The sequence below is a fragment of the Molossus molossus genome, unplaced genomic scaffold (assembly GCF_014108415.1).
Source record: "Molossus molossus isolate mMolMol1 unplaced genomic scaffold, mMolMol1.p scaffold_m16_p_12, whole genome shotgun sequence".
Taxonomy (NCBI): Eukaryota; Metazoa; Chordata; class Mammalia; order Chiroptera; family Molossidae; genus Molossus; species Molossus molossus.
This window is the reverse complement of record NW_023425347.1, coordinates 90,323,824-90,347,036: the sequence shown is the minus strand read 5'-3', so window position 1 is coordinate 90,347,036 and position 23,213 is coordinate 90,323,824. Positions and strand designations below refer to the sequence as shown.

The 23,213-nt window shown below is 54.5% G+C and overlaps 1 protein-coding gene across 1 annotated transcript in view; it reads right to left on the bottom strand.

Annotated features, from left to right (window-relative positions):
• Positions 1–23,213, bottom strand: part of HSPG2 (heparan sulfate proteoglycan 2) — a 102,871-nt gene that overhangs the window by 31,700 nt on the left and 47,958 nt on the right. Inside the window, exons 14-42 of the mRNA XM_036256828.1 lie at positions 20,856–21,019; positions 20,182–20,361; positions 19,888–20,084; positions 19,647–19,794; positions 18,859–18,986; positions 18,430–18,516; positions 18,285–18,343; positions 18,037–18,104; positions 16,787–16,927; positions 16,496–16,672; positions 16,128–16,307; positions 15,887–16,005; positions 15,185–15,296; positions 14,894–15,007; positions 14,688–14,815; positions 14,238–14,324; positions 13,715–13,764; positions 13,311–13,405; positions 12,857–12,997; positions 12,210–12,401; positions 6,936–7,028; positions 6,515–6,595; positions 6,071–6,301; positions 4,388–4,501; positions 3,261–3,388; positions 3,035–3,121; positions 1,288–1,346; positions 926–1,093; positions 666–776 (exon numbers count right to left, since the gene is read on the bottom strand). Of these exons, the coding sequence (XP_036112721.1) occupies positions 666–776; positions 926–1,093; positions 1,288–1,346; positions 3,035–3,121; positions 3,261–3,388; positions 4,388–4,501; positions 6,071–6,301; positions 6,515–6,595; positions 6,936–7,028; positions 12,210–12,401; positions 12,857–12,997; positions 13,311–13,405; positions 13,715–13,764; positions 14,238–14,324; positions 14,688–14,815; positions 14,894–15,007; positions 15,185–15,296; positions 15,887–16,005; positions 16,128–16,307; positions 16,496–16,672; positions 16,787–16,927; positions 18,037–18,104; positions 18,285–18,343; positions 18,430–18,516; positions 18,859–18,986; positions 19,647–19,794; positions 19,888–20,084; positions 20,182–20,361; positions 20,856–21,019 (3,639 nt within the window). The remainder of the gene's footprint in view (positions 1–665; positions 777–925; positions 1,094–1,287; positions 1,347–3,034; positions 3,122–3,260; positions 3,389–4,387; positions 4,502–6,070; positions 6,302–6,514; positions 6,596–6,935; positions 7,029–12,209; positions 12,402–12,856; positions 12,998–13,310; positions 13,406–13,714; positions 13,765–14,237; positions 14,325–14,687; positions 14,816–14,893; positions 15,008–15,184; positions 15,297–15,886; positions 16,006–16,127; positions 16,308–16,495; positions 16,673–16,786; positions 16,928–18,036; positions 18,105–18,284; positions 18,344–18,429; positions 18,517–18,858; positions 18,987–19,646; positions 19,795–19,887; positions 20,085–20,181; positions 20,362–20,855; positions 21,020–23,213) is intronic.

Below are 23,213 nucleotides of genomic sequence, written 5' to 3'. Positions count from 1 at the left end.
CCATCCAGGCTGACTCCTGCCAACTGCTGCATTTCTTTGCACAAAGGCTTTCTCCAGAGACCACTGTGCATGCCCATGAGGCGGGGCAGAATGCGAGGGAATTGATGCTCCCAATTGATGACTGACAGGAGCTGGTATGTACATACCCCAGTTCCCTGATCTTGGGGTAGGGTGACTTAAAGGTGCATGTTTTACTCTGGAATTTCCCAGAGTTCCCTTGGCTGCATTAAACAACTGCTCACGGTGGTAACGTGCTCAATAGCACATCTTTATGGGTTGCCTTTTCTTCCTGTCTTACTTCATTCCCGAATAAACTACTTACACACAAATCCTTGCCTCAGACTCTGCTTTTGGGGACCCCAAATGAAGACACCCTCCTACTGAGCCTCTCTCATCTCAATAAATGGCACCCCAGTTTCCCAGCTGCTCGAAACCAGATGCTGGGTGTCATCCTAGACGTTTCTCTCTCCCCATGACTGTAAGTCCTGCCACCTCTGCTCTAAGACCAGCCTTGACTCCGTCACCTCTCTCCATCTCCCTGGCCAGTGGCCTCATCCAGGCTGCCACCATCTCCTCTGGCAGTGAATGCACCAGCTGCCTGAGGCTGCAGCATGCAGCCTGGCCCAGGGCAGGCAGTCTTGGAGACGAGGGAAGTAGGGACTCACCAGTGACCAGCAGTTCTGCCCAGCTGGTGTTGGCATGATGGAGATTACGACAGGTGCAAATGTAGATTCCAGCATCTGAGGGCTGGACGCTGGGGAAGTGGAGCTCAGAGCCTGGTGGAAAACAGATGAGAGCTCGTCAGTGCAGATGCACCCCTGCTTCTACCACCCAATCCTGTGTAAGGACAGGACCCCAGCAGGACAGGGACAAGCCTGTGCCTCCCCTCCCGCTGGGTGGCTCATGGGGTTGGGGCCATGGGTACCTTGATGTCGCTGCTGGGTGCTACTAGGCAAGGGCCGCCCATCCTCACGAGACCAGTAGAAGTAGTGGGGTGGGCTTCCACTGACCTGGCACCGCAGGGAGTGGGGGCCACCTTGGGGTACTATGCTCCGAGTTGGTTGCACCTGGACCACCAGCGGGGCTTGGTCTGCTGGTGGGGGTAAGAGAACAGGAGAGTTCATTCAGGTAGGAAGCCCTAGCTTGTGGCACTATCTCAGTATCTCTACCCTTTCAAAGACTGGCCTGCCCCACTCCCGGCCCTGTCCCCCAGACTTAGTACCTTCCAAGCTCCCTAGGCTCTCTGACTTGCCCATCACCCCGACTTGTGGCCATGGTCCCACTTACCCTGTGGCAGGCATCGGCCCCCCCGCACACTGGGGTTCCCCACGTAACCTGGGGCGCACCTGTAGGGGAGGAACAAGGACCAGCTCTGTCAGCTCCCAGGGCACCTAGTGCCTCATGATGGACTTGGGGAGCCAGAAGTTCGGCAGGCTGCCCAGTGTGGGGTGGGAAGGCTCAGTGCTCTGGTAGGAGTTCAGACACCAAAGAGTCCCCAACACAGGGCCTTGGTGAGCTGAGAAAGGGGAGTGCAAAGGAATATCAGCGGGTTGGGTATGGGGCTGGTAAAGCGTTAATCTTCAGGAAAACTAGTATGCTAGGTTATGGAAACACAACCGTGACCAGGAAGTCCCTGCTCTTTATTTATTTATTTTATTCCTCACCCGAGGATATTTTTCCATTTATCGTCATGTAGAGTGGGAGGGAGGGGAAGAGAGAGACAGACAGACAGAAACATCCAACTGGTTGCCTCCTGCACTACCCGACCAGGGCTGGGGACGAATTGCAACTGAGGTATGTGCCCTTGACCAAATCGAACCCACGACTAATTGGTCCACGGGCCAACGCTCTACCCGCTGAGCCAAACCGGCCAGGACCCTGCTCTTTATTTTAAAAAAAACTTTTAATTCTCACCCGAGGATACTTTTCCATTGATTTTTTCCAGATAGAATTGGAGCAAGGGAGAAAGAACATTGATGTGAGAAAGACACATTGATTGGTTGCCTCCTGCATGACCCTGACCAGAGCGGGGATCGAACCCTCAACCAACGTACATATATGCTCTTGAGCAGGGAATTGAACCTGCGACTCTTTGGTCCGTGGACCAATGCTCTAACAGGGGTGGGAAACGTCCAGCCTGCAGGCCATATAAGGCCCTCAAAATCAATACCAGCTAACATCACACGCCTCGCCAAATTAGCCTGACCAAATATAGCAGGTTCATTTTTAAGTTGACAATTTTTTATGGCCCAAAACTGTTATAAATATCCAAATGGCCCTAGCCAGAAAAAAGGTTCCCCACCCTTGCAACTGCTGAGCCAAATTGGCCAAGGCGGAAGTCCCTGCTCTTAAGGAACTTACTTGTTGGGAAACCAACATGAAAAGGATGTAAAATGAGGGTGTGGCACACGTATTGGGGGCTGTGAGTGCACAGATCCATCCCTAAGAATTAGGAGGCTTCTCAGAGAACGGGGCTTCTGAGCTGTTATATTCCCTGGGAGCAGGCTGTACTCTTTGGAGAACTTATCACTGTTTGTAATGATATATTTGTATGATCGCTTTTTTTTCTGCCGTCTTGGCTCCCATTACAGGTGGCAGACTCCATAGGGCTGGGACAGAATCTGTTTTGTTCACCACTGAATCTCCAATACCTGCACATACTACATGGCACACGGCAGATGCTCAATAAAAATGTGCTGAATGAATGAATGAAGCTGAGCCTTGAAGGCTAAACAGGAGTCAGCCAGGAGGGGGAAGTTTTAGGGTAAAGAATGTTCCAGGTAAAGGAAATAGTTCATGCAAAGACCTGAACATAAGTAGTCAAGAAGTTAAGCCCAACTAGAGCAGAGATAGGTGTTGGAAGTGGGATGAGACTGAAGAATGAAAGGCTACTTAAGGAGCCTGGGTTTGTCCCAAGGGAATCAAGGGTGGGGACCATGATCCTGGTGGAGAACTTTCTGAGCAACACCATCTAGGGCTCTCGTCTAGTTCACTATATACTCCCCTCCTTCATCCTTCCCATTTACAAACTTACTGCTCACAGTACTGGCCAGTGTAGCCATGTTCACAGGCCGTACAGCGGTACCCACCAGCTGCCAGGCTCTCACAGGTGCGGGAGAACCTGGGACAGAGAAGACAAAGGTCAGGCCATGGACACCCACACCCCACCTCTGCTCCCCTCATTCTGCCCTGAAAGCCAGTGCAGTGCCCTCCACTCCTCAGTGGGGGTTCTTCCTTGGGCCTTGAGCAAGGGCACCCACATGTTCTCCGAGTTGGTCAGTGGGCAGGCACAGGGCTGGCAGTCCTCAGGTGTTCCGGCCGTGGCATCTCCATAGTAGCCAGGTGCACACAGCTCACAGAACTCCCCAGCGGCATTGTGCTGGCATTGCTGTGAGGTACAAGGATACCTGTCATTCACCCTTTGGCAGAATTTACCAAAAGCCTTACAATGTGGGAATCCTTTGATCTGGAAATTCCATGTTTGTGAACTTATCTTAAAGAATGTTCAGCTCAGTGGTGTTTATAAGAGTAAAATGCTGGAAATAAACCTATCCATGAATAGGGAACTGGATAAATAACAAACAACACCCATCCAAATACCTATCAAACAGGATGATGCTGTTGCATTTCATACATTTTTCTACTTAAACACCTGTCATATCATAGGATGGTAAAGGTATACACCTGGGTATGTGGTGGAAGTTTTAAAAATAGATGCTTTATTATAAAAACGTGTGGGTATTATACTCTTCTCCGAAGAGATCTTATAAATCTCTGTGTTTTATAAATATAGCATGTTCCTTGCTCTGTCAACCACTCAACCCTGACGACATACCCCAGAGGGCTATACACACCCCACTCTGAAAAGTTTAGGTACACAAAAGCACTTGGGAAGATGTTCATGAACTTGGAAGTGAAAGAAATCGATCACTGAACATTTATACATACACTAGCGTTACATAAATGTTACTAATGTATGTAGAAACGTTTGCCCAGAAAAAGAGCTCCACACGAATGCTGACAGTGATTACCTCCAGGAGGTAGGATTACAGGGGATTTTTACTTTCTTCTTGGGTTATTTCCGTACTCTGACTCTTCTACAGGGAACGTGAGTCACTTGGGTGATAAAAAAATCATAGGAACTAGAGTTTTCTTTATAAAGATGGATGTCATCCCATAGTTGTGGTCACCCCACTACGCCTGTAGCCCCGCGGTGACCAGGCCTGCTGGTCTAGGCGCTTTGTTCCACAGGCCGTGCCTCATGACCTTGCCCCTCGACCTAGGCCCACATTACCAAGCCCAGCCCCTCCCTATCCCACAGCCAGCCCTGGTACCCCCCCTCAGCCCCAGCCAGGCTGACTCTGTCCTGGCCCCGTTTGCATCTTACCGTACAGGCCCCGGTCTCTGGGTGGCACAGGTCCGAGTGGCCATTGCATTCACACGGCTCACAGTGACCGAGGTAGAGCCCACTCCCAGTGCGTGTGTAGCCCAGGGCGCAGTCCTAGCAGAAAGAGAGTGAGGGCTGGTCTCCATCTCCTGTGTGGTCCCATCCAGAGCCAGGAGATCCAGAACCCACACCCTCCATTCCTTCCTACCATCTAGACTCACATTGGCGCTTGGAGGGAAAATCCCAGGCCCAGCCCTCCACCCTGCATCCTCTCTCAGCAGCCCTCCTCCACATCTCCATCTTCACTTGAACACCCCAAAGCTGGGCTACTGTTCAACTCCATCTGCATCCCCAGGACTTTGTTCCTGAAAACTCTTCTGTCAGGGTCTTTATTGAAAAACTTAACCCCTAGGTGGAAAAAGAGGGTTCAGGGGACCTAGATTTGAAATGAGCCCTTGAAGAGCTTTACAACGATTTGCACATTCACTGAATAGAGTGAGAGGGTGCACACAGAGCCCAGATGTTCTGGCCCCTTCTGAGTGAGTGATCATGGGTTCTGGAAACAACACATTTCTGTTCGCCACCCCTTCTTAGAGATCCCTCCAGGCCCCACTCTCTCCCTGACCATTTCGAGGGCATGTTTATAAATCTGTTTTGCTTCACTGCAGAAAATGTGCACCAAGGATTCTTCTTTCCCCAGGGGTTCTCCTTCAAAATGTGTTCAATTTGATCATATCAAGGAGCCTGCAGTTCACATATTTGGATCTGAAAGTTCTTGTGGCCACAGCAAAAGTGCACAGATGTACAACTGCGGAGACGTGGGCTTCCCGCGGTGGGGTTCCCGAGTGGGGATTTGTTCCCATGTGGACCTCCCAGTCGCCCATCTGACATTGCAGCCCTGCCACTTCTCCTGTGATTCCCCTTCCCCAGCTCCACATTCACTCATCAGATGCCAGCTGGTTGCCTGCTGCGCCTGAGAACCGGGTGGTCAGCAGGCAGCGCAGGCCCCGCCCTCCTGGAGCTCAGCCTCCAGTCAAGCCTGCAGGTGCTCTTGGATTCTCTCCAACTGCAGCCCTCTGTTCCACCCCCACTGCCCTTCCCTCCCGGCGGGACTCCCTGTCTTTCTGCTGCCTCATCCATCTCATTCACTATGGGCAGAGGAATTTTCCTGGGGCCCACCTCCCACTGATAGCCTTGTTCCAGGCCTAAGAAAGTTCCCCCATCCCCACTCCGGCTTTTCAGGGGTGACCCTTCTGCATCACAGGCTATTTCCCTGCACATTCCTCCATCTGAGCTGCTTATTCTGCCTTCTCGCCTGGAATCCTATCCCACTCCACGCTGTTCCTTCCTCTGGGCCACTTCCATGCTTTGCTTTGGGCTACGGCACTGTGAGCCTGGGCATGGCCTCCCTGACTGGTGGTACCCTGAGAGCACATGCTGGGTCCTAACCTCCAGAGAGGGGAGCTGTGTGCCCTTGGTAAGCCATTTGCCCTTCAGTGCCTCTATTTTTAAAAAAACCTGTTAAAAGGGGGTAATTACACATTTCTGAGGGCTGTTGGGAATAATACATGAGATATTGCAGAGTATGTGAAAGTTATGACTCATCACGGGCCATAGAAATGCCAGTTGACCAGCTTGCTGATCCAGCTGCGCCAGGGCAGGTGTCTGGGTGGCCACACTCACCTGGCAGGACAAGCCGACATAGCCTGGGGGGCAGCGGCATTCCTCCACCTCCAGGGCTGGGGAGCCCTGTGAGGGCCCTGGCTGGGCGACCTCCAGGCTGACCTCACTGATGCTGGCTGCCAGTGGCACCGAGGAGAATGTGGCCCGGACCAGGAGCTCGTCCAGGTCAGCCAGCGCCATCAGGAGGTGCTCGCGTGTGGATGGCTGCCCGTCAGGCCGGCGCCAGAATTCCTGGGTGGGTGGACACATGTGTGAGTGCGGGGTGTTGGGCTGTGTGCTACTTCTGCAGCCCCCCAGCCCCCAATTCCTGTCTTCCAGGCACTGGTGGAGGGAGGACTGAGGTGAGGATGGGGGAGTGAGAAGCAGAGTAGCAGAGTAGCCAGGCTCCAAAGCAAGGGTGGGGGTTGGGGAGGGCTGGACACAGGGTGGCCGATTGCCCCTTACCTCTCGGAAAACAATCTCATAGCGCTTCCTCTCGGAGCCCTGCAGTGCTGGCTGGGAGGCTACCAGCATGATGTTGTTGCCCTAGGGGAGGCACCAGTAGGATTTGGAGGGGGAGTGAGGGGCTCTTGGGAACGGAGGAATCCTCCACCAGGTTCCAGCCTCTCTAGAATACCAGCTCCCATCCCTCCAATCTCCCAGGCTCATGTGCCCAAAAGAATCTGGTACATGCCCACTGCCCACTTCTCCCAGCAGCTGGGCCTCTACCTGGGTTGTACCCAACCAGATAATGATGTGGGAACACAGGCCTAATCCCCCTAGCCCATGCCAGGCCAGCTGAGTGTTGGACTGAAAGGACCAAAGAAACAATCAATGTCCCCTGGCTTCCCCTTCTGCCCGCTTGGCATGGAATCCACACGCTCACCGTGATCTGGACGTCAGGGTCGGAGAGTGAGCTGCCCTGTGCCCCGGCTGTGTAGGACAGGGCGTATCGCAGCTTCCCGCCATAGGCTGCCACCTGCAAAGAGGCAAGCCCTGCAGTCACAGCCTGACTCTGCCCTCCTCTGGGGCACGATATACTAAACCCCTCAAGGCACTTTTGCACCTGTGCTGCCTCCTCCCCCACCCCACGCCACCAGAGGCCAGTGTGCGTGTCCTGTGCTTGCTCAGGAGACAGGACATCACTCAGTTCCATCACAGCCTCAGAGCTGGTGGCAATGATCCTGAGCAGCATCTTTTCTGGTTATTGGGGGTTCCCCATTTCCAAGTGCCTGACAATCACAGTAAAGATGCTCCAAGTCCCTTTCCATTAGAAGGAATTGACATGGGAGGTTACAGAAGGTTCAGAGTTCTTAGTCATGGGGGTGGGGCTGAGGGTGGCCCCTCAGAGGTCTTGTCTCTTGGGCAGGTGGGTTTTGTTTGCCCAGAAACTATGTCCCCGATTTTTGCAAACTGCAGCCTTGGTTTCCTTGAAAAGAAACAATGCCCTACACGCAGGGCATGTAGTTTGAGTGGAGATGTGGGCCAGGCCTGGCCAATCTGCACATTCCACCACTCCCCCTCTCCGTTCTCTTGGTGGTGGACACATGAACCTGGCACGGATCCTCTTTTACTGGAACAGAGAAACTCCCTTTACCAATTACAATGAAAGCCAGAGAAGGATGCCAACTGAGATAAAGTCCTAATGAACCCTGGATCGAGCCATGCCTGACACCAGATATCCTTGGATGTTGTAGTTACATGAGCCAATAGATTCTTTTCTTTGTTGCAGACAAGCGAGCTGGACTTCGGTTTTCTATGGCTCACAATGAAACAGCCCTTATTCTGCAGCAGAGGGCTTCCGCGTGGCAGCCAGGGCCTCAGCTCTGCCCCACAAGCCCTTTCTTTCTTTCCTCTGCCACCAGGGCAGATGTTCAAACCAATACCACAGTGCATCAGGCCTAGCCCATTTGTTCATTTGTTCATTCCGTTGTGAGCCTTTATTAAATGCCTATTGACTACATGCCAGGTCCTGGGCTACCCGGGCCCCGGGGATGTTCTCCACAAACTCAAAAGAAAGTAAGAAGATCAGGGCCATAACCAGATAACCATGAAACAACTGATTTTCTGTTTGCTTTGGATGCCAGCAAATGCATTGCCATGTTCAGGACCAAGCTGCAGGGTAGCTAAGGGAGCAGACTCTGCAGTCTGACAGGGTTCAAATCTAGCTCTACTGGTTGGACAGCCTTGGACAAGTCACTTAACCTCTCTGAGTCTTAGGTTCCTCATGTGGAAATGGGAGTAAAAATAATACCTGCCCGGAGGCCAGCATGAGGACTAATAACACCAGCCATGTAAAATACTGCACACAGCACAGCACCAGCCGCACAGCCCAGTGCTGCCAAATCCCATCACAGCCAGCCCCGCCCTTGCTCATTTCCCCCAGGCCAGACTTTCTTGTCTGCTTCTCCACATGTTATTTTATTGCAAATTATGTGTATTCTTTAGAAGACTCAATTATTCTTGGAACAAGATGGAGGTGATGTCAGGATCAACACTAACATTAATAATAGTGCTGCTGCTGGTGATAACAGGCCTGATAATCAGACGAACTGAGCTCTGAGAGGCCTGGGTCTTCTGCTCAGACATAAGACAGCGCACAGTAATGAATGCTTCTTGAATGAATGAATGCAGTGCCACGAGCTAGTTCAGTGATCTGGATACAGGGTACAGGGAACCAAAGAAGGGGTATCTACTTCCTTAGGCTCTCTGGAAGGTAAGACAGCCCCTCCGCCAGGGGCCTGTGGCAGCTGAAGAACAATCGCTGAGCTGGATTTAATCTCAGCCCTACTTTGACCTGAATGTGGGACCTCAGACAAGTTCCTCCCCCTCTCTGGGCCTCAGTCTACCCATTTGACCATGAAAGGCTTTGACAAAGGGCCCTCTGATATTTCAGGATTTGATGACACCCTGTAATCTCCCAACTCCTTGTTACCTTGTTCCCCAGGTAGGCTCGGGGCAGCTGCCAATAATAGAGGCTTTCAGGAAGCAGAGAGAAGCCTTCATAGGAGAGCGAGAACTAGGACAGAAGGACAGGCGTGAGAGCTGCAGGAGCAGGGGGGGGCCGTGAGGGCCAGGGAACAGAGCCCCCACCCCACAGCCAGGTCCCGGCCCTGCTCTTGGACAACTTGCTCCCCCTGTCTGGACCCGGACACCCCGACTGCTGTCACTGGGCGTGGTTTGGGTCCATGTCACCTCACATGTCATGTGTGCGTCTTGTGGACCCCAAGGTGACTGATGTGACACACCAGAAAACATTGTCAAATTTTTTTTTTTTTTTTTTAATCCTCATCCGAGGACATTTTTCCATTTTTTGCACAGACAGAGTGGGAGGGAGAGAGAGGAAGAGAGAGAGAGGGAAACATTGATGTGAAGGGACACATCGAGTGGCTGCCACCCGCACGACCAACCAGGGCCGGGGACAAACTGCAACCGAGGTACATGCCCTTAGCGGGAACCGAACCCGGGTCTCTCCAGACCGCAGGCGGACGCTCTAACCGCTGAGCCAAACCGGCCAGGGCAACATTGTCAAATTTAATGGTGGTCTTAATGTACACTTAAAAACAATGATGGATTTAAAGAAAAATCTAAACTAAATAATAGTCCAGATAGTGTACAGAAAGGGCAGAATTTGTAAAGCTGGTTCAGAAACAACTGACGTCTAGAAAACATGGTGTGTGTGGGTCCCTTGAAGGGTGCCGTGGCACATACCTGAGAGCCCATGGAAGAAGACAGAGAAGCTGAGGAGGAGGAAGAGGAGGGACCTGCTCGTAGAGCAGCTGCAGGCTTGGGATGGGGCAAGAACCCTGGGGGAGGGGGATGGGGGTGAGCAGCAAAACTGGAAAGGAGCTGCCAGATCTCGGCATCCATCCTTCTCTGGGCCTCATCCACCTGGGGGACCAGGAGAGGAAGGACAGCAGAAAGGAGCAGAGAGGGACAGGAAGGCTGCTGTGAGGCTTTGCCTCCCCCAGGCTGTGCCAGGCCCAGCCAGCAGTCCGCTTCTGTTCTCTCCAATCACAAGTGCTCATGCCTAACACTCTGGCCCTTGTGCCCACCACCCTCCTGCTCCTCGTGAGCCTAATGGGTTATGCAGGGCAGGCCCAGGTGACTGTGGGTCCTGGCTAGGGAGAGAAGCCCATACTGAGGGTGCCCCTGGCAAGGAGGAGCAGACCCAGAGGCATCTATGTGAAGGAGGTGCTCCTTGGGCCTCACTCTCCGTGCATACCCATGGTGCCAGACCAAGACATTCATGGCTCTGGAATGTTTCCCAAGGGCAACACTCGACTGGACTGGGCATCAGGCTGGGTCCCGGCCTGGCATGGGAAAATGGCCCAGAAAGGCCAGGGCCTTGGCTCAAGGCTCCTGCTTGGACTACGTTCTCTGGCCTCCTTCCTGGGGCCCCTGACACAGCCTGTTCTGGCCAGCCCCTGGGTTACCTGTGACAGCTGCTGTGCCTGGCCCCTGCCCTCTGGGGGTCCTGGGATCCTCCCAGTAGTCACAGCTACCCGCAACTGCTCCTCTGAGAGGGACGTGCGGTTCTGATGGGTGGAGGGCATAGGCCAGCTCAGATCTCCCAGGGCCCCAGAGCTGGAGCCCTGGGGAGTGTCCTCTCCCATGGATATGATGGCCAGAGAGGCTCACATCGACGGGAGAAAGACGCATGCTCCCCTCTCCAGGCGGGCACACGGGGGTTAACTCCAGGCATTCGCAAACAGAGGGAGGCTACCCGGGAGGTAGTGCTGGGATAATCTGGGGGCCAGGTACAGTCATGTGGTTTTTAGCATTGAGTTAGTTTCCCTGCCACCTTAGCCACCACTCTGGCCACAGACAGTTGGTACTAGAACCATACCACATGGCAGATGAGGCACACACCCCCCCCTGACTAATTCCCAGCATCTTAGGGGCTTAGGCACAGCAGTGACCTGACCGTGGAGCCACCGGGCCCTACCTGGGTTCATGCAGACCCATACTGCCATAGACACTAGGCATCTCCCCATGCGGGGCTGAGGGTATCCAAGGACACACCATGCCCACGTCACATCAACTTCACGATACTCCGATCACGGGCCTACCTGGTGAGCTCGGCGCATCCGCGCAAAATATGCCTCCCTCTGTGGGGCACAGGGAAATGCCAGGAGAGTGAGAGAGAGGTTTGGGAACGGCAGGACAGGGCAGTAGGGAGGCAGGCAGGGAAGCTGGGAGAGGAGGAACCCGAGAAGGGACTAGAGGGTAGCCAACCCTGGGAGGAGGCTGGGATACATGGGTCTGTCCAAGAACAAGGACAGGGCAGCCTCAGGACTCCCCCTCCTAAGTGTCCCTGAGCTCCCTGGGGCCCTTGGTGAGGGGACACATCTGCTTAAACACTGGCCTCAGCCAGCAGGGGACTCCTGGACCAAGACCCCCTTTCCCTAGGTGCTACCAGATGGCTTTGACTACTCGAGGAACACACTTGGGCAGGCTGCACTCCACAATACCACCACCGCCTCTTTGGAGTAGCAAAGACAGGCTCATTTATGACTAGTGTAGTTAAGGGGACCTCTTACCTGGGTTTGAATCCCAGCACTGTCACCTTCTGGCTGTGGGAGCTCAGGCAAGTTACCTACCCTCTCTGACCTTAGTTTCCTCACTGATGAAATAGGGCAGTACTAGCTCATACAGCTGTGATTTGTGATATGTCAGTGAGTGCTTAAAACACTGCTGAGCACAGAGTAAGAGCTCAATAAATATGACCTAGAACAAGAATCATTGCGATGCCCAACACCAAGCACAGAACCAACAGCACAGGTGACTTCTGAGGGAGCAAATGAATGAAACTGAATCCAGGGCATTTGTCCTTGTGTTTCGAGGGCCTTGTCCCAGACCTAACTGCATGAAAGCTAATAATCATTAACAGGTGAGCACTTACTATGTGCCAGGCATGATCTCCAATCCTCCCAGCCTCCTGAGCTGAGGTTTATTAAAAGGCAGCCGGTCAGTAAGTGGTAAGGTTTAGACTGAGGCCTATCTGACCCCAAAGGCTGTGTGCTTAACCACAATGTGGCTGACACATGCCTGCCAACCCAGACTGCTCTGAGGTTCAAACCATGTCTGAATCCCCACAGGTCCCAGGGCTCAAACTGACGATTGGGGAGGGCCTGCCAACCTCTGCTTCGTGTCACACCTTGTCTCCCTGGTACATCTCCGGCAGCTGCCAGTAGAAGGTTTCATGGCCAAGTTGGGCGAAGTTGCCAAAAGAGAGCTGGGCACCCTCAGGCACGGGCTCCACAGTGAAGCCTCCCGTCAGGTGGCTGTTCCGCTGAGGATTCACCAGGGCAAAGCCTTGGAAGTCCCCGGGGGCAAAGCGGGTGGAGATCTAGAAGCAGGAGGGTGGGTGTCAGCCTGAGTGAGCACTGAGGCTGGCACCTTGGTGGGGGAGGGGCACGGGAGGGCATGAGGGAAGGTAATGGGGATGGCCAAGATCAGGGCTGAGACAGAAACAATGGGGGAATGGTGAGGACAACGGGGGGACCGAGGGGGCTGGGCCCAATGCTGAGATTAAGCAATAATGGGGTCATGAGGACCATTAGGGCAGGGTGAGGGTTGCTGGGATCTGCGCTTACATGGCAGTAATGGGGGCATGGGGAGGGCTTAGGGTAGAAGACAGGGTTACTGGGATCTGTGCTTACACAGGCAATAATGGGGGCATGGGCACAGGTGCCCTCATAGACAGTGGGGATGCCACTGGCCCAGGCTTCTGACTTGCCCCAGTGATAAGTCAGGGAGAGGCAAGTGGCAGGCCTTGGTTCCGGGGTGTGTACAAGATCTTACCAGGTGGCGGGTATAGGAGGAGCTGGCACACTGCTGGGTGATGCCCATGCAGAAGCAGGGCAGGCAGCCATCAGGGTTGCGGGCGCTCAGGTGGAAGTGGTGGGGCCGGCAGTGGCTGCAGGTGAGGCCTTCCACCCGGGCCTGGGAGGATGGATAAAAAGGTGGGTGCAGGGAGCTAGGCTTGCCTTCTTGCACCTCCAGCCTCCTGGGAGGCCTGTCTTTCCAGCCACTTCCAGCAGTTCTGGGAGCCCCTTTAGCCCCCATACCCAGGCCCCAACTCCCATCAGCTGCTGCCTGACTTCCCACCAGTGTCCAAGCAGTGGGCAGAGAGGGGCCCTCTGGGGGAAGGTGGCCGGGGCACAGGGACATTCCCAAGGGTACTGTGAGAGAGAAGAGCTGGCAACTGCTGTGGCTACAGGCCAGGGCCTCACAAAGGGCAGGGATCTGGACTAACCTTGCACTGGCACTGGCCAGCGGCATCACACTGGCTGCTGACGCTGCCCTGGGGGTCGCAGCCACAGCCGATGGGCTCTGGCATTTGGCCTTCTCCTGCAGGGTGGGGGGGGGAGCCACAGATGGAATCCCAAACCCGCCACCATGCACTCCTATTTCCACCACCCCTGGTCATCGAACTCACCACTGAGAGAGGCAATGTTTATTTCTAAACACCCACCAAGTGTAGGCAGCCCTCAGGGATGGGGGTGCCTTTCATTGTCCCCATTTTATAGGTAAGGAAGCTGAGGCTCAGAAAGGGAAAATCACCTGTCCCAGGTGGAAGGAGAACAAAGGCTCTGTCCTAGCTCACCCCTAGGGGAGACTGGGTAGCCTAACCCCAAAGGCCCCCCCAACCCTACTCACTTCGGCATGGCTGGCCCTGGCTGGGATTGCCATAGTAACCTGGGGCACACCTATGGAGAGAGAAAGCACTGGATGAATGGAGGGCATAATTACAGAATCCTGGTGAGCCTGTTGTGAGCCAGAATCAATGATCTCACAGCACTGGAAGAAACCAATCGGCCTAACTCACCCATTTTACAGATGGGGAAACAGCTGGAAGAAGACCAGGCATGCGCCCTAGGCCACAGAGCCAGTGTAGTTAGCATGATCGGGCCTTGAACCTATGATCTTCATAAAAATGAGGGGCTTTCTGGGAAGACTCTGGCCTGGAGTTGGAGGTGAACTGCAACCCCAGATATCCAAGGACCTCAAATGGAAAGCTCAAGGTTGAGGATCTCAGGGAAGGGAGGTGATCATCTTCTGGGCGCTTGTGTATGGGGAGTGCGAAGCTTCTGGTCCCTTTGGGTCAGGAGGACTGGGCCCAGCCTGTCTCCAGGGGCAGCCCCTCCTGCACACTACCCACCCTGCTGGTCACCTGTCTCACCTCTCACAGTGACGCCCACTGTGGCCTGGGGAGCATGCATCACAGGTAGGGTGGCCGTCTGTGTCCAGAAAGCATGTGTGGGTGGCCCTGAGTGTGGGGGAAAATTCTCAGTTAGCAAGTCAGCAGCTCTTCCTTCAGGACCAGAGAAAGGAGAAAGGACGGGCATGTGAACAAACACTCTCAGTGGCAGCCTTGTGCCGGGCGTGTCACTAAGAGCTCCATGTGCGTCATCTCATTCAATTTTTACACAAGGCAACAAGGTGGAGTTCATCATTATCTCCATTTCCCAGATGAGGAAGTTGAGGCCCAGAGAGGGAAGTGCACCATATCTTAAACTAACACACTGAGGAAGTGGTAAGGCCAGGATGCAACCACTGCCTTTCAGAAGGGCCTGGGAGGGGGCAGTGAACATTTCAAGAAAGGGCAGGTACAGGCAGGGATTGGACGCACTGGCCAGCAGAGGGGGGTCCATAGCACGGGCATGGCTGGCAGTCATTCGGTGTCCCTTGCTGGGCATCCCCGTAGTATCCCGGCTGGCACTGCTCACACCGAGGGCCTTCTGTGTGGTGCTGGCAACCCTGAAGGGACAGAGCATGGTTAAGGCTGGGCCCCTGGAGGCCGCAGATCCCTGGGGTGGGAAGAAGGGTGAAACTCACCTGGCAGTCACCTGTTTCGGGCTCACAGACCTCCGTGTGGCCGTGGCAGCTGCAGCGTTCACAGATGCCCAGGTAGAGGCCGCTAGGCGTGCGTGTGTAGCCTGTGTCACAGTCCTGGGGGCAGGAAGATGGCAGTGGGAGGAGCTTCCTCAGTAGGACCCATTCTGGGCAGGGACCACTGGGTGGCGGAGCTGGGGTGGGCTCGGGGATGTGGAAAGAACTGGAGATGGGGGAGCCAGGGAGCACCATAAAGGGAGCTGGCTGGACAGGTGTGGGGGGCCCAGGGCTCACCTGGCAGGACGGGCCACGGTACCCGGGTGGGCAGGTGCACTGTTCCACTTCCAGTGCAGGGTCCTGGCCAGTGTCCTCAGGCACAGCCACATCCATGCTGATGCCAGAGACCCTGGGAGTGACAGAACCCTCTGAATGAACACTCGCTCTGTGTCAGGCACCGCTGGAATCCTATAGGCGATTATCTCATTCATCCTCCCAACAGCTCTGTCGTGATAGTAGGGCCCCATCCAGTTCCCTAACTAGGAGTCCATCCCCCAGCTCCTCGCCCAGAAAGGTCACACCACCCTGCTCCCTGGGGTGACCAATGGCAGGACCCATGGTACAAAAGCCCCTTTGCCTCAAAGCAGGATGACTCTGTAGAGCTCCAAGGGGATGAAGCCAAGGCTCTACCTGAAACCACTCCCTTGCATGGCCACTTCCGCCTCCTGTGTCCTTCCCTCCATCCTCCCCAGGTTCCCCCTGTGAATCTTGTGTACCCCAATCCCCATCTCAGGCTTTGCTTCAGGAACCCGACCTGAGACAAGCCCTGTGAGAGAGACACTGTTAGAATCTCCATGTTACAGGTGGGAAAATAAGACACAAGATGGCCATACAGCCTGCAAGAGGTAGAGCTGGCACCTGGCTGCACCACATTACACCGCTCAGACTGGACCTGCCTGCCCGAGCCCCCTTCTGTCCTTCTGCCCCAGCCCCAGCCACCTGCTCTCAGCTGGCCGCTGGCTGTAGGATGCCTGGATCAGGAGGGTATCAATGTCCGCCAGTGCCATCAGCAGGTGCTCCCTCGTGGCTGGCTGCCCATCAGGCCTCTGCCATGCTTGCTGCCAAGGCAAGGATATGTGTGCTACAACCCCTAACATCCTGGGATACTGACACCCCTGAGTGGGAAAAGCAGGGGGCCTGCCCTCCTCCCCCACAAGGTTCCTGGGACAGTGCTGTTCACCTCCCGGAAGGGCACAGTGAAGGTGCTGGGCTGGCCTGGGTTTGGCTCCCGGGAGGGGTGATGCTCCAAGACGATGCCATTGCCTTGCAGTACCACCAACGGCTGCCTGTGCAGGGGCAGGGAGCCAGGCTGGGGCTGCTGGGTCACCGTGAAGCGTAGCTCTCCTCCATAGGAGGTCACCTGGGGCATAGGGTGAACAGGCGCTCAGCTGGGTCCCCTGGTCAGGCCCTGCACTGCTCCAGCCTCCCACCGCTCCAGCCTCCTCTTCCACCTCTTCTCCAAAGGCCCCACAACACTTCTGCTTCAGAGCCTTTGCCTGTGCTGTTCCTGCTGCCGGAATTCCCTGTCTTTTCCCACCCCCTGCCCACCTTGTCTCCCTGGAAGCGCGAAGGGAGTTTCCAGAAGTAGGGTCCAGGTAGGAGGCTGTGGAAGGAGGAGAAGACCAGTTCCCCAGGTGCAGGAGATGAGATGCCCAGGCTGGTGGTGTGGGTGCCTGCGGCGTTGATCAGGCTGAACTCTTTGGGTGCCTCAGAGGCCCCAAGTACCTGGGAGGGGAGAAGAGGCCGGATGGAGCTGTGGCCTGGGACTGGCTCTGAGTCCACCCAGCCCCGGGCTTGGCAGTCCCACCTGTCTACCCACCACCGGCCTTGCATAGGTACCTGGGCGCGGTTCCAAGAGGAGCTGGTACACTGGCGACTGACGCCCATGCAGAAGCACTTGAGGCAGCCGTCGGGGTTGTGGGCATTCAGGTGGAAAGAACCAGCGACACATTCATTGCACAGGCGCCCCACCACGTTGTTCTGCAGGCACAGAGCTGGGAGCTGCAGGATGGCCCATGGGAGGGGCTGCCTGGAGCTTCCGGCCTAATCCACCCACATTCAGATGGGGACCCAAAGCCAGGGGGAGCCATGGAAAGAGCACGTGTATAATAAAGGTTCGCAGCCATGTGAACAATAATTCCCACTTAAAGAAAGCTTATGCAACTAAATGTTTTCCCCCTTTCCCTTTGGTTGCTAGAAGATTCATAAATAAATTAAGATGTAAAGTATAGCAGGTTGGTTAAAATAATTACTGCTACTGTTTATGGTGTGTTTCATGCACCTTGCTAGTTTCTGTTCACCTATCATCTCATTTAAAAAAAAATATGTTTTTATTGATTTTTTTTTTTAGAGAGAAAGGAAGGGAGAGAGAGAGATAGAAACATCGATGTGACAGAGATACATCAATCTGCTGCCTCCTACACACCCCCTACTGGGGATCAAGCCCTCAACCTGGGCATGTGTCCTGACCGGGAATCGAACCGGGACCTCTCAGTCCATGGGATGACGCTCAATCCACTGAACCACACCAATCGGGCACCCATCATCTCACTTAACTCCTCTAAGTCCCTTGAGAGGTATGTGATACCAGTATTCATCACATGAAGAAACTGAGGCTCAGGGATGGAAAATGATTTACATAAGGTCACTTGGTTTGCTAATCCACTCTGGGATCTAAGATCAGGGTGCTTGACTCCAAAATCTGTTCAGTTCTTTTTCCCAATGACACTCTTAACACAAATGACTTCCCTCCTCTGGCTCTCTATTTCTTCACCTGTAAACTGGCAATGCTAATACCAATATCACTGCGTCTATGTGAGACTGAAGTACAGTCAAAGCAAAGGCACAGCACAGGCACAATGGCTGTACAAAGAATGACTAGCAGAGGATCTGAGACTTGAATCTGGGTCACCTGACTCCCCAACCACCTCTCATGAGGGGGAAGACTGGCTAGCCAGGCCCATCAGCTTCTAGCTAGGCCCCCACCCACCAGCCAAGGAGTTATGGAGAGGACAGATCCTCCTTTCTCCCTCTCCCAGGTATGCTTCAGAACCCAAGGCCCTGGGGTGTGCTAGGGGAGGCATGCGTACCTTACAGCGGCAGGTCTCCCCAGAGGTCCCCAATCTGCCTCGCTCATCACAGCGTAAAATCTCCTGGTCTGGTGGCACAAAGTGGGTGTTGGCAGGGTAGGAAGAGAGGACACAGACATACTCTGGGCAGATGGGAGACAGAGTGAAGCAGCTCCCCAATGATCATGGGTTTATGCTGGGCTCCAGGACTGGGGCCTGGTGGGTAGCCAGGGGAGAGTCCAGGGGAGGGTGGTTGTGATACTACTCACTGGTGGGCCTGCACTTCCCGCCTGGCTGGATGGGGTTGCCCTCGTATCCCGGGGCACAGCTGGGGGAGAGAGTGGGTTGTGAGTGGCACGTCCATGCCCCCACCCAGCACAACCTGCTTCCTCCAGCCCCCGCTGGCCTCTTTACCTCTCACAGCGGCGGCCTGTGTAGCCTGGGGCACATGCATCACACGTGGCTTGGCCATCTGTGTCCAGGAAGCAGGTATCTGAGAATCTGTGGGGAATCAAGTGGAGAGGACATGGGACAGGGCAACAGTCCAGGACAGGTCTTACAGTCTCGCATGGGGAAATGACTGCTGTTCACACAGGCAGTCATGATGTCATCTCTCCCCACTTGTTCTTGATCCGCAGCCCCGTAGCAACACTAGGAAGGCAGATGGGCCCATTATATGGAAAAGGAAATTGAGGCCCAGAGAGGTTAAGGCGCACAGAACAATCTAGTGGCCAGGTTAGGATTTGAACCGAGATCTCCCACCTCTCTGCCCAGAGTACGCCCCTAGTTTGTTGCACCGCTCACTCACCCAGACACATCCGCCCATCCCGAGCTGGGTCCTACCTGCGGGAGGCATCGATGTATGGGCAAGGGCAGGGCCGGCAGGCAGTAGCTGTGGCCTTTGTGGCGTCCCCGAAGTAGCCAGCCTTGCATTTGTTGCACTGTGGCCCCTCGGTGTTGTGCTGGCAGTTCTGGAAGGAAGGGGAGGGAGTGGCTCAGGTTCTACAGTGCAGCCCTCTGGCCCCGCATGGGGCCACACTGAACCAGACAGGCTCCGTGAGGGTGGGCCTCTGAGGCTGTCTGGCTCTGCCTCCCCCTTTGTGCCGAAACTACTCCACAGCTTTGCAGACAGGGAAGCACCCAGCTGCATCCTGACGAGGAACTCATCACCTCACATGGCAGCCTGTCCCATAGACCGTTCCAAATGCTTGCTTTCTACTGACCTAAACCTGCCTCCCTCTTCTTATCTACACCCACTGGCCAGGCCTACCCTCTGGAGTCTGTTCCTTCTACCCCTCACAGTTCTTCAGAGATTGGGAGATAAGTTTTCCCTGCTTGAGCCTTCTCTTCTGCCAGCTCCACAATCCCAGCTCTCTCCACTATCCCTAAGAAATAACATGATTTATTGGCTCCTATCCCTTAGGGCTGCCCTGCTAAGGGCCACACTTTGCATGGTACTCTCCAGCATTGGTCTGGCCAGGACAGAAGGAAGTAGGACTTGCACGTTCCTCAATTGAGCGTTCTCTCTCTGTGCATTCATCCAGAGGTCACAGTAGCTTGTCTGGTGGCCATGACCCCTGCCTTCTGTCCCCTGCCCCTAGCCAGTTGTCCATGTGCCAACTGGTACTAACCAGGCAGTGGCCATACACGGGGTCACAGTAGGTGGCATGGCCATTGCAGTTGCAGCCAGAGCAGGTACCCAGGTAGGGCCCACCAGGCACCCGGGTAAAGTGGGCATCGCAGCTCTCACAGGATAAGCCAGAGTAGCCAACAGGGCATCTGTGGGGAAAGGACCAAGACAGTGGCTGCAGGAACCGTGAGGTCCTGATGTTTCTCTCCTATCCTTGCCAGGGTCCCTGCTGGGTCAGGCACCTGCACTCCTCAACGCTGTGGGCACGGCCATGGCTGGTGGCGTAGGTGACAGTGGTATCCATGGTGACGTCGCTCAACCCCACGCTGGCCATCTTGGTGTTGTACACTGTCTGGATGAGCACGGCTTCCAGGCTTTGCAGCACCTGCATCATCTCTGCCCGCTGCACTGGCCGGCCAGACTCATGGACCCAGTGCTCCTGGGTGTGGACAATGGTGGGGTGGTTTTCATGAGTCAGCACCTGCCCAGCCAGTACCCTCTCCTGCCCCAGCCCTGAGGGCTCAGGCACCACTCACCTCAGAGAACTGGACCTGGCGCTGGTTCAGAGCACCGGGCTGGGTGGGCGTGTGGCCTCGGGAGAGAAGGCGGTATCCGGCACCCACAAGGACCACGTCTGGCCGCTGCACTGGCTCCAGCGTGCCCCGTGCCAGCTCATAGCGTACCTTGTAGCGCAGCGAGCCACCATAGGAGTCCACCTGGCCAAGACAGGACAAATCAGGGCAGGGCAACCATGGACATGCTTGATGCCCACTGTGTGTTCGGTCATCTCCCTTCTCCTCACTCTGCAGACCTGGTGCTCACTGTGTGCCTGGCATGGAGCTGGGCACAGGAAGCAGAGATGGGTGGGACCTGGGCCTTTGGGGTGCTTAGTCCAATGTGGCAGGGAGTGTGATAATGCTATGCAAAAGCTGCCCGGGGAGACCAGAGGAGGGGCCCTTAGCTCAGCCCAGGTGTGGGGTTGGTCTGGGATGGTTTTCTGAAGGCTGAGTTGGCATTCCTGCCAACGTGAGGGGCGGACAGGATGAAGAGCTGCTGTTCACAGGGGGCTGCACTGGGGCATGACCACACCTTTCCCCACAGCTGAGTCTCCCCTGCTGCCCACCAGGGGAAGGGAAGCCCAGGCAGCTTCTGGGCATGTGAGGAGGGGCTTGGCCCCTTCCTTACCCAGGATGGCAGCGGGGCCCCTCACCTTGTTGCCCAGGAACTGCTCAGGCAGAGCCCAGAAAGAGTCGTGGACCAGGAAGCGTCGGGACAGGTCGACCAGCTGGAACTCCTGCAGAGCACTGTCGATCTGCAGCTGGGTGGAGGAGAGGGGTGGCATGCCGGGCTGTGCGGGCATCGTCACATTCACACCTGTGGGTGGCAAGACGAGGAGCTGAGGGCCACAGCATGTGACCACCTGAGACACCACCTTGAGGAGTAGTAACCCAGAAAGATGGGAAAGTTCTAGAAGAAATCTGATTTAGAGAGAACTTCAGTCTCTCTCCCAAAGTAAAAAAAAAAAGCAGTTTCTTTCTCCTCCTGAAGTTTTGGCGTGGCATTTCCCAAAGCAAGCTCTGGGGAGAGCCAGTTCTGTGGAATGACGACTGGGAACTATTTGGGAACCACTGGGTCAAAGAAGGGTCCTGGGGATTCCTTACAGCAGGACTTCTCAGGACCTTTTGCCGGCCAATAGATCCATGGACTGTAAGGGTTGAAACAGCCCTCAGGGGGCAGTAGAGAGCTACACGGGGCTGAAGAACAGGAACTCAAGTCCTGGTTCTGCCACCTTCCAGATGTGTGAGTCTGGGCAAAGGCCTCAGTTTTCCTATATGTAAAATGGGGTAATAGTGGCTTGCTTGACAGGGTTATTAAGAACTTAAAATGAACAAACTGATTTAAAATGATTAAAACAAAGTGTGGCACAGAGGCAGTGCTCCAAAACAGCTGTTACTCCGTTGGATGGTTAGCTGTTGTTGCTGTCACTAAGACCGGTCATCTGGTCCAACCCTCTCCCCCCCCACACAGGAACTTTCTCCACAGCCTATCCCAGATCTCCAGGGTAGCACCAACTATCCAAGAGAACGTTCTGTGATGATGGAAATACCCTGTATCTGTACTTCCAATACGGTAGCCATTAACCACATATGGCTGCTAGACACTTGAAATGTGGCTAGAGTGACTGAGGAACTGAATTAATTTATTTAAATTTAAATAGCTACACATGGCTAGTGATTACCACATTGAGAGCTCATTACTTCCAAAGGCAGTCCCTCCCTTACCCTGCTTTTATATCTGTCTACATCTGCCAATAGCTTTTCTCCCTGACCCTAAATGTGCCCCTGCAACCATGGAGGAGTCCAGCCCCTCATCTGCAGAATGACATACATAGCCCCCAAGACCAGGCTGCCTTCCTCCTTCCCTTCAAGGGATGTTTTGAAGCTTCCCATCCTGGTCACCATCCACATACAGGCCACCTACTCACCTTGGAATTCCCTACCCACCTTGACCATCCTAATTCCAATCAGACAGTCCTAGGTTCCAGTTCTGCCTCTGAAACAGCCGTGTGACCCCGGAGAAGCCCCACAACCTCTACGAGCCTCTAGCTCCTCATCTGAAAACAGTAAAATCAGCCCCAACTTTGCCAGGACTATTAGCCACCCAATGACTGTGTGAGTCAAGCCACAGTACCAATTGAGTGTTTGTGAAATGATGCCCATGGCCATTATCATTCTAAATATACCAAGAGACAACTTTGGGAGTCACTTTGAGGTTTCTCAACAAACAGAGGGACATAACAGGCAACGTCTGTTGGTACTTACTGCATAAGGCGTTAAACCCTCCACTCACTTCTAATCTTCTGTGATGAAGGTAGTAAGATGAAGGGCTGCCTGACATCAGGTGGTAATGACCAAGCTGGGACTTGAACCCAGGTCTCTCTGATGTCTGGGTCCTTGCCACTCTGCCTCACAGAGCAAGGGAACTAAGCCCAGCTGCCTGCCTTTATGTTTGGGAAAACAGGCCCAGAGAAGCCAGGAGACTTGGCCAAAGTCACATGGGCAGTAATTGGTGTGGCTGGAGGCCTGCCCTGGGCTAAGATGCGCAAGCCTGGGCTCCTATGTTCTGGGGACAGTGGCACCTCTCAGTCTGTCAGGATGAGGACAACAGTAGGGAATACTTACTGGGCACTTACCAGGGACCAAGTGCTATTCTGACAGGCTGACAACATTAACCCATAAGTCATTACAACAACCTGGGAGGTAGTTATTATTTTCTCCCTATTTTGTAGATGAGAAAACTGAGGCACAAGATAGGAACTCGATCAAGGCTACACAGGCAGTAAGGGTCAGAGCCAAGATTTGAACCAGGAATCTGACGCCAGAGCCCATCCTCTTCATAACCTGAAGCAGGCAAATATCAAGTGTAGATTTGGCTTTTCCTAAAATATTTGTTTTTCCCCGAAATGCTTTTCTCACAGGGCTCAGCATTTCTTCCGCAGCCCTGCATCCCTCCCAAACCTGGTCCCACACACCCAGTGCTGCTGCTCTCCCATGCCTGCCCTCCCTCT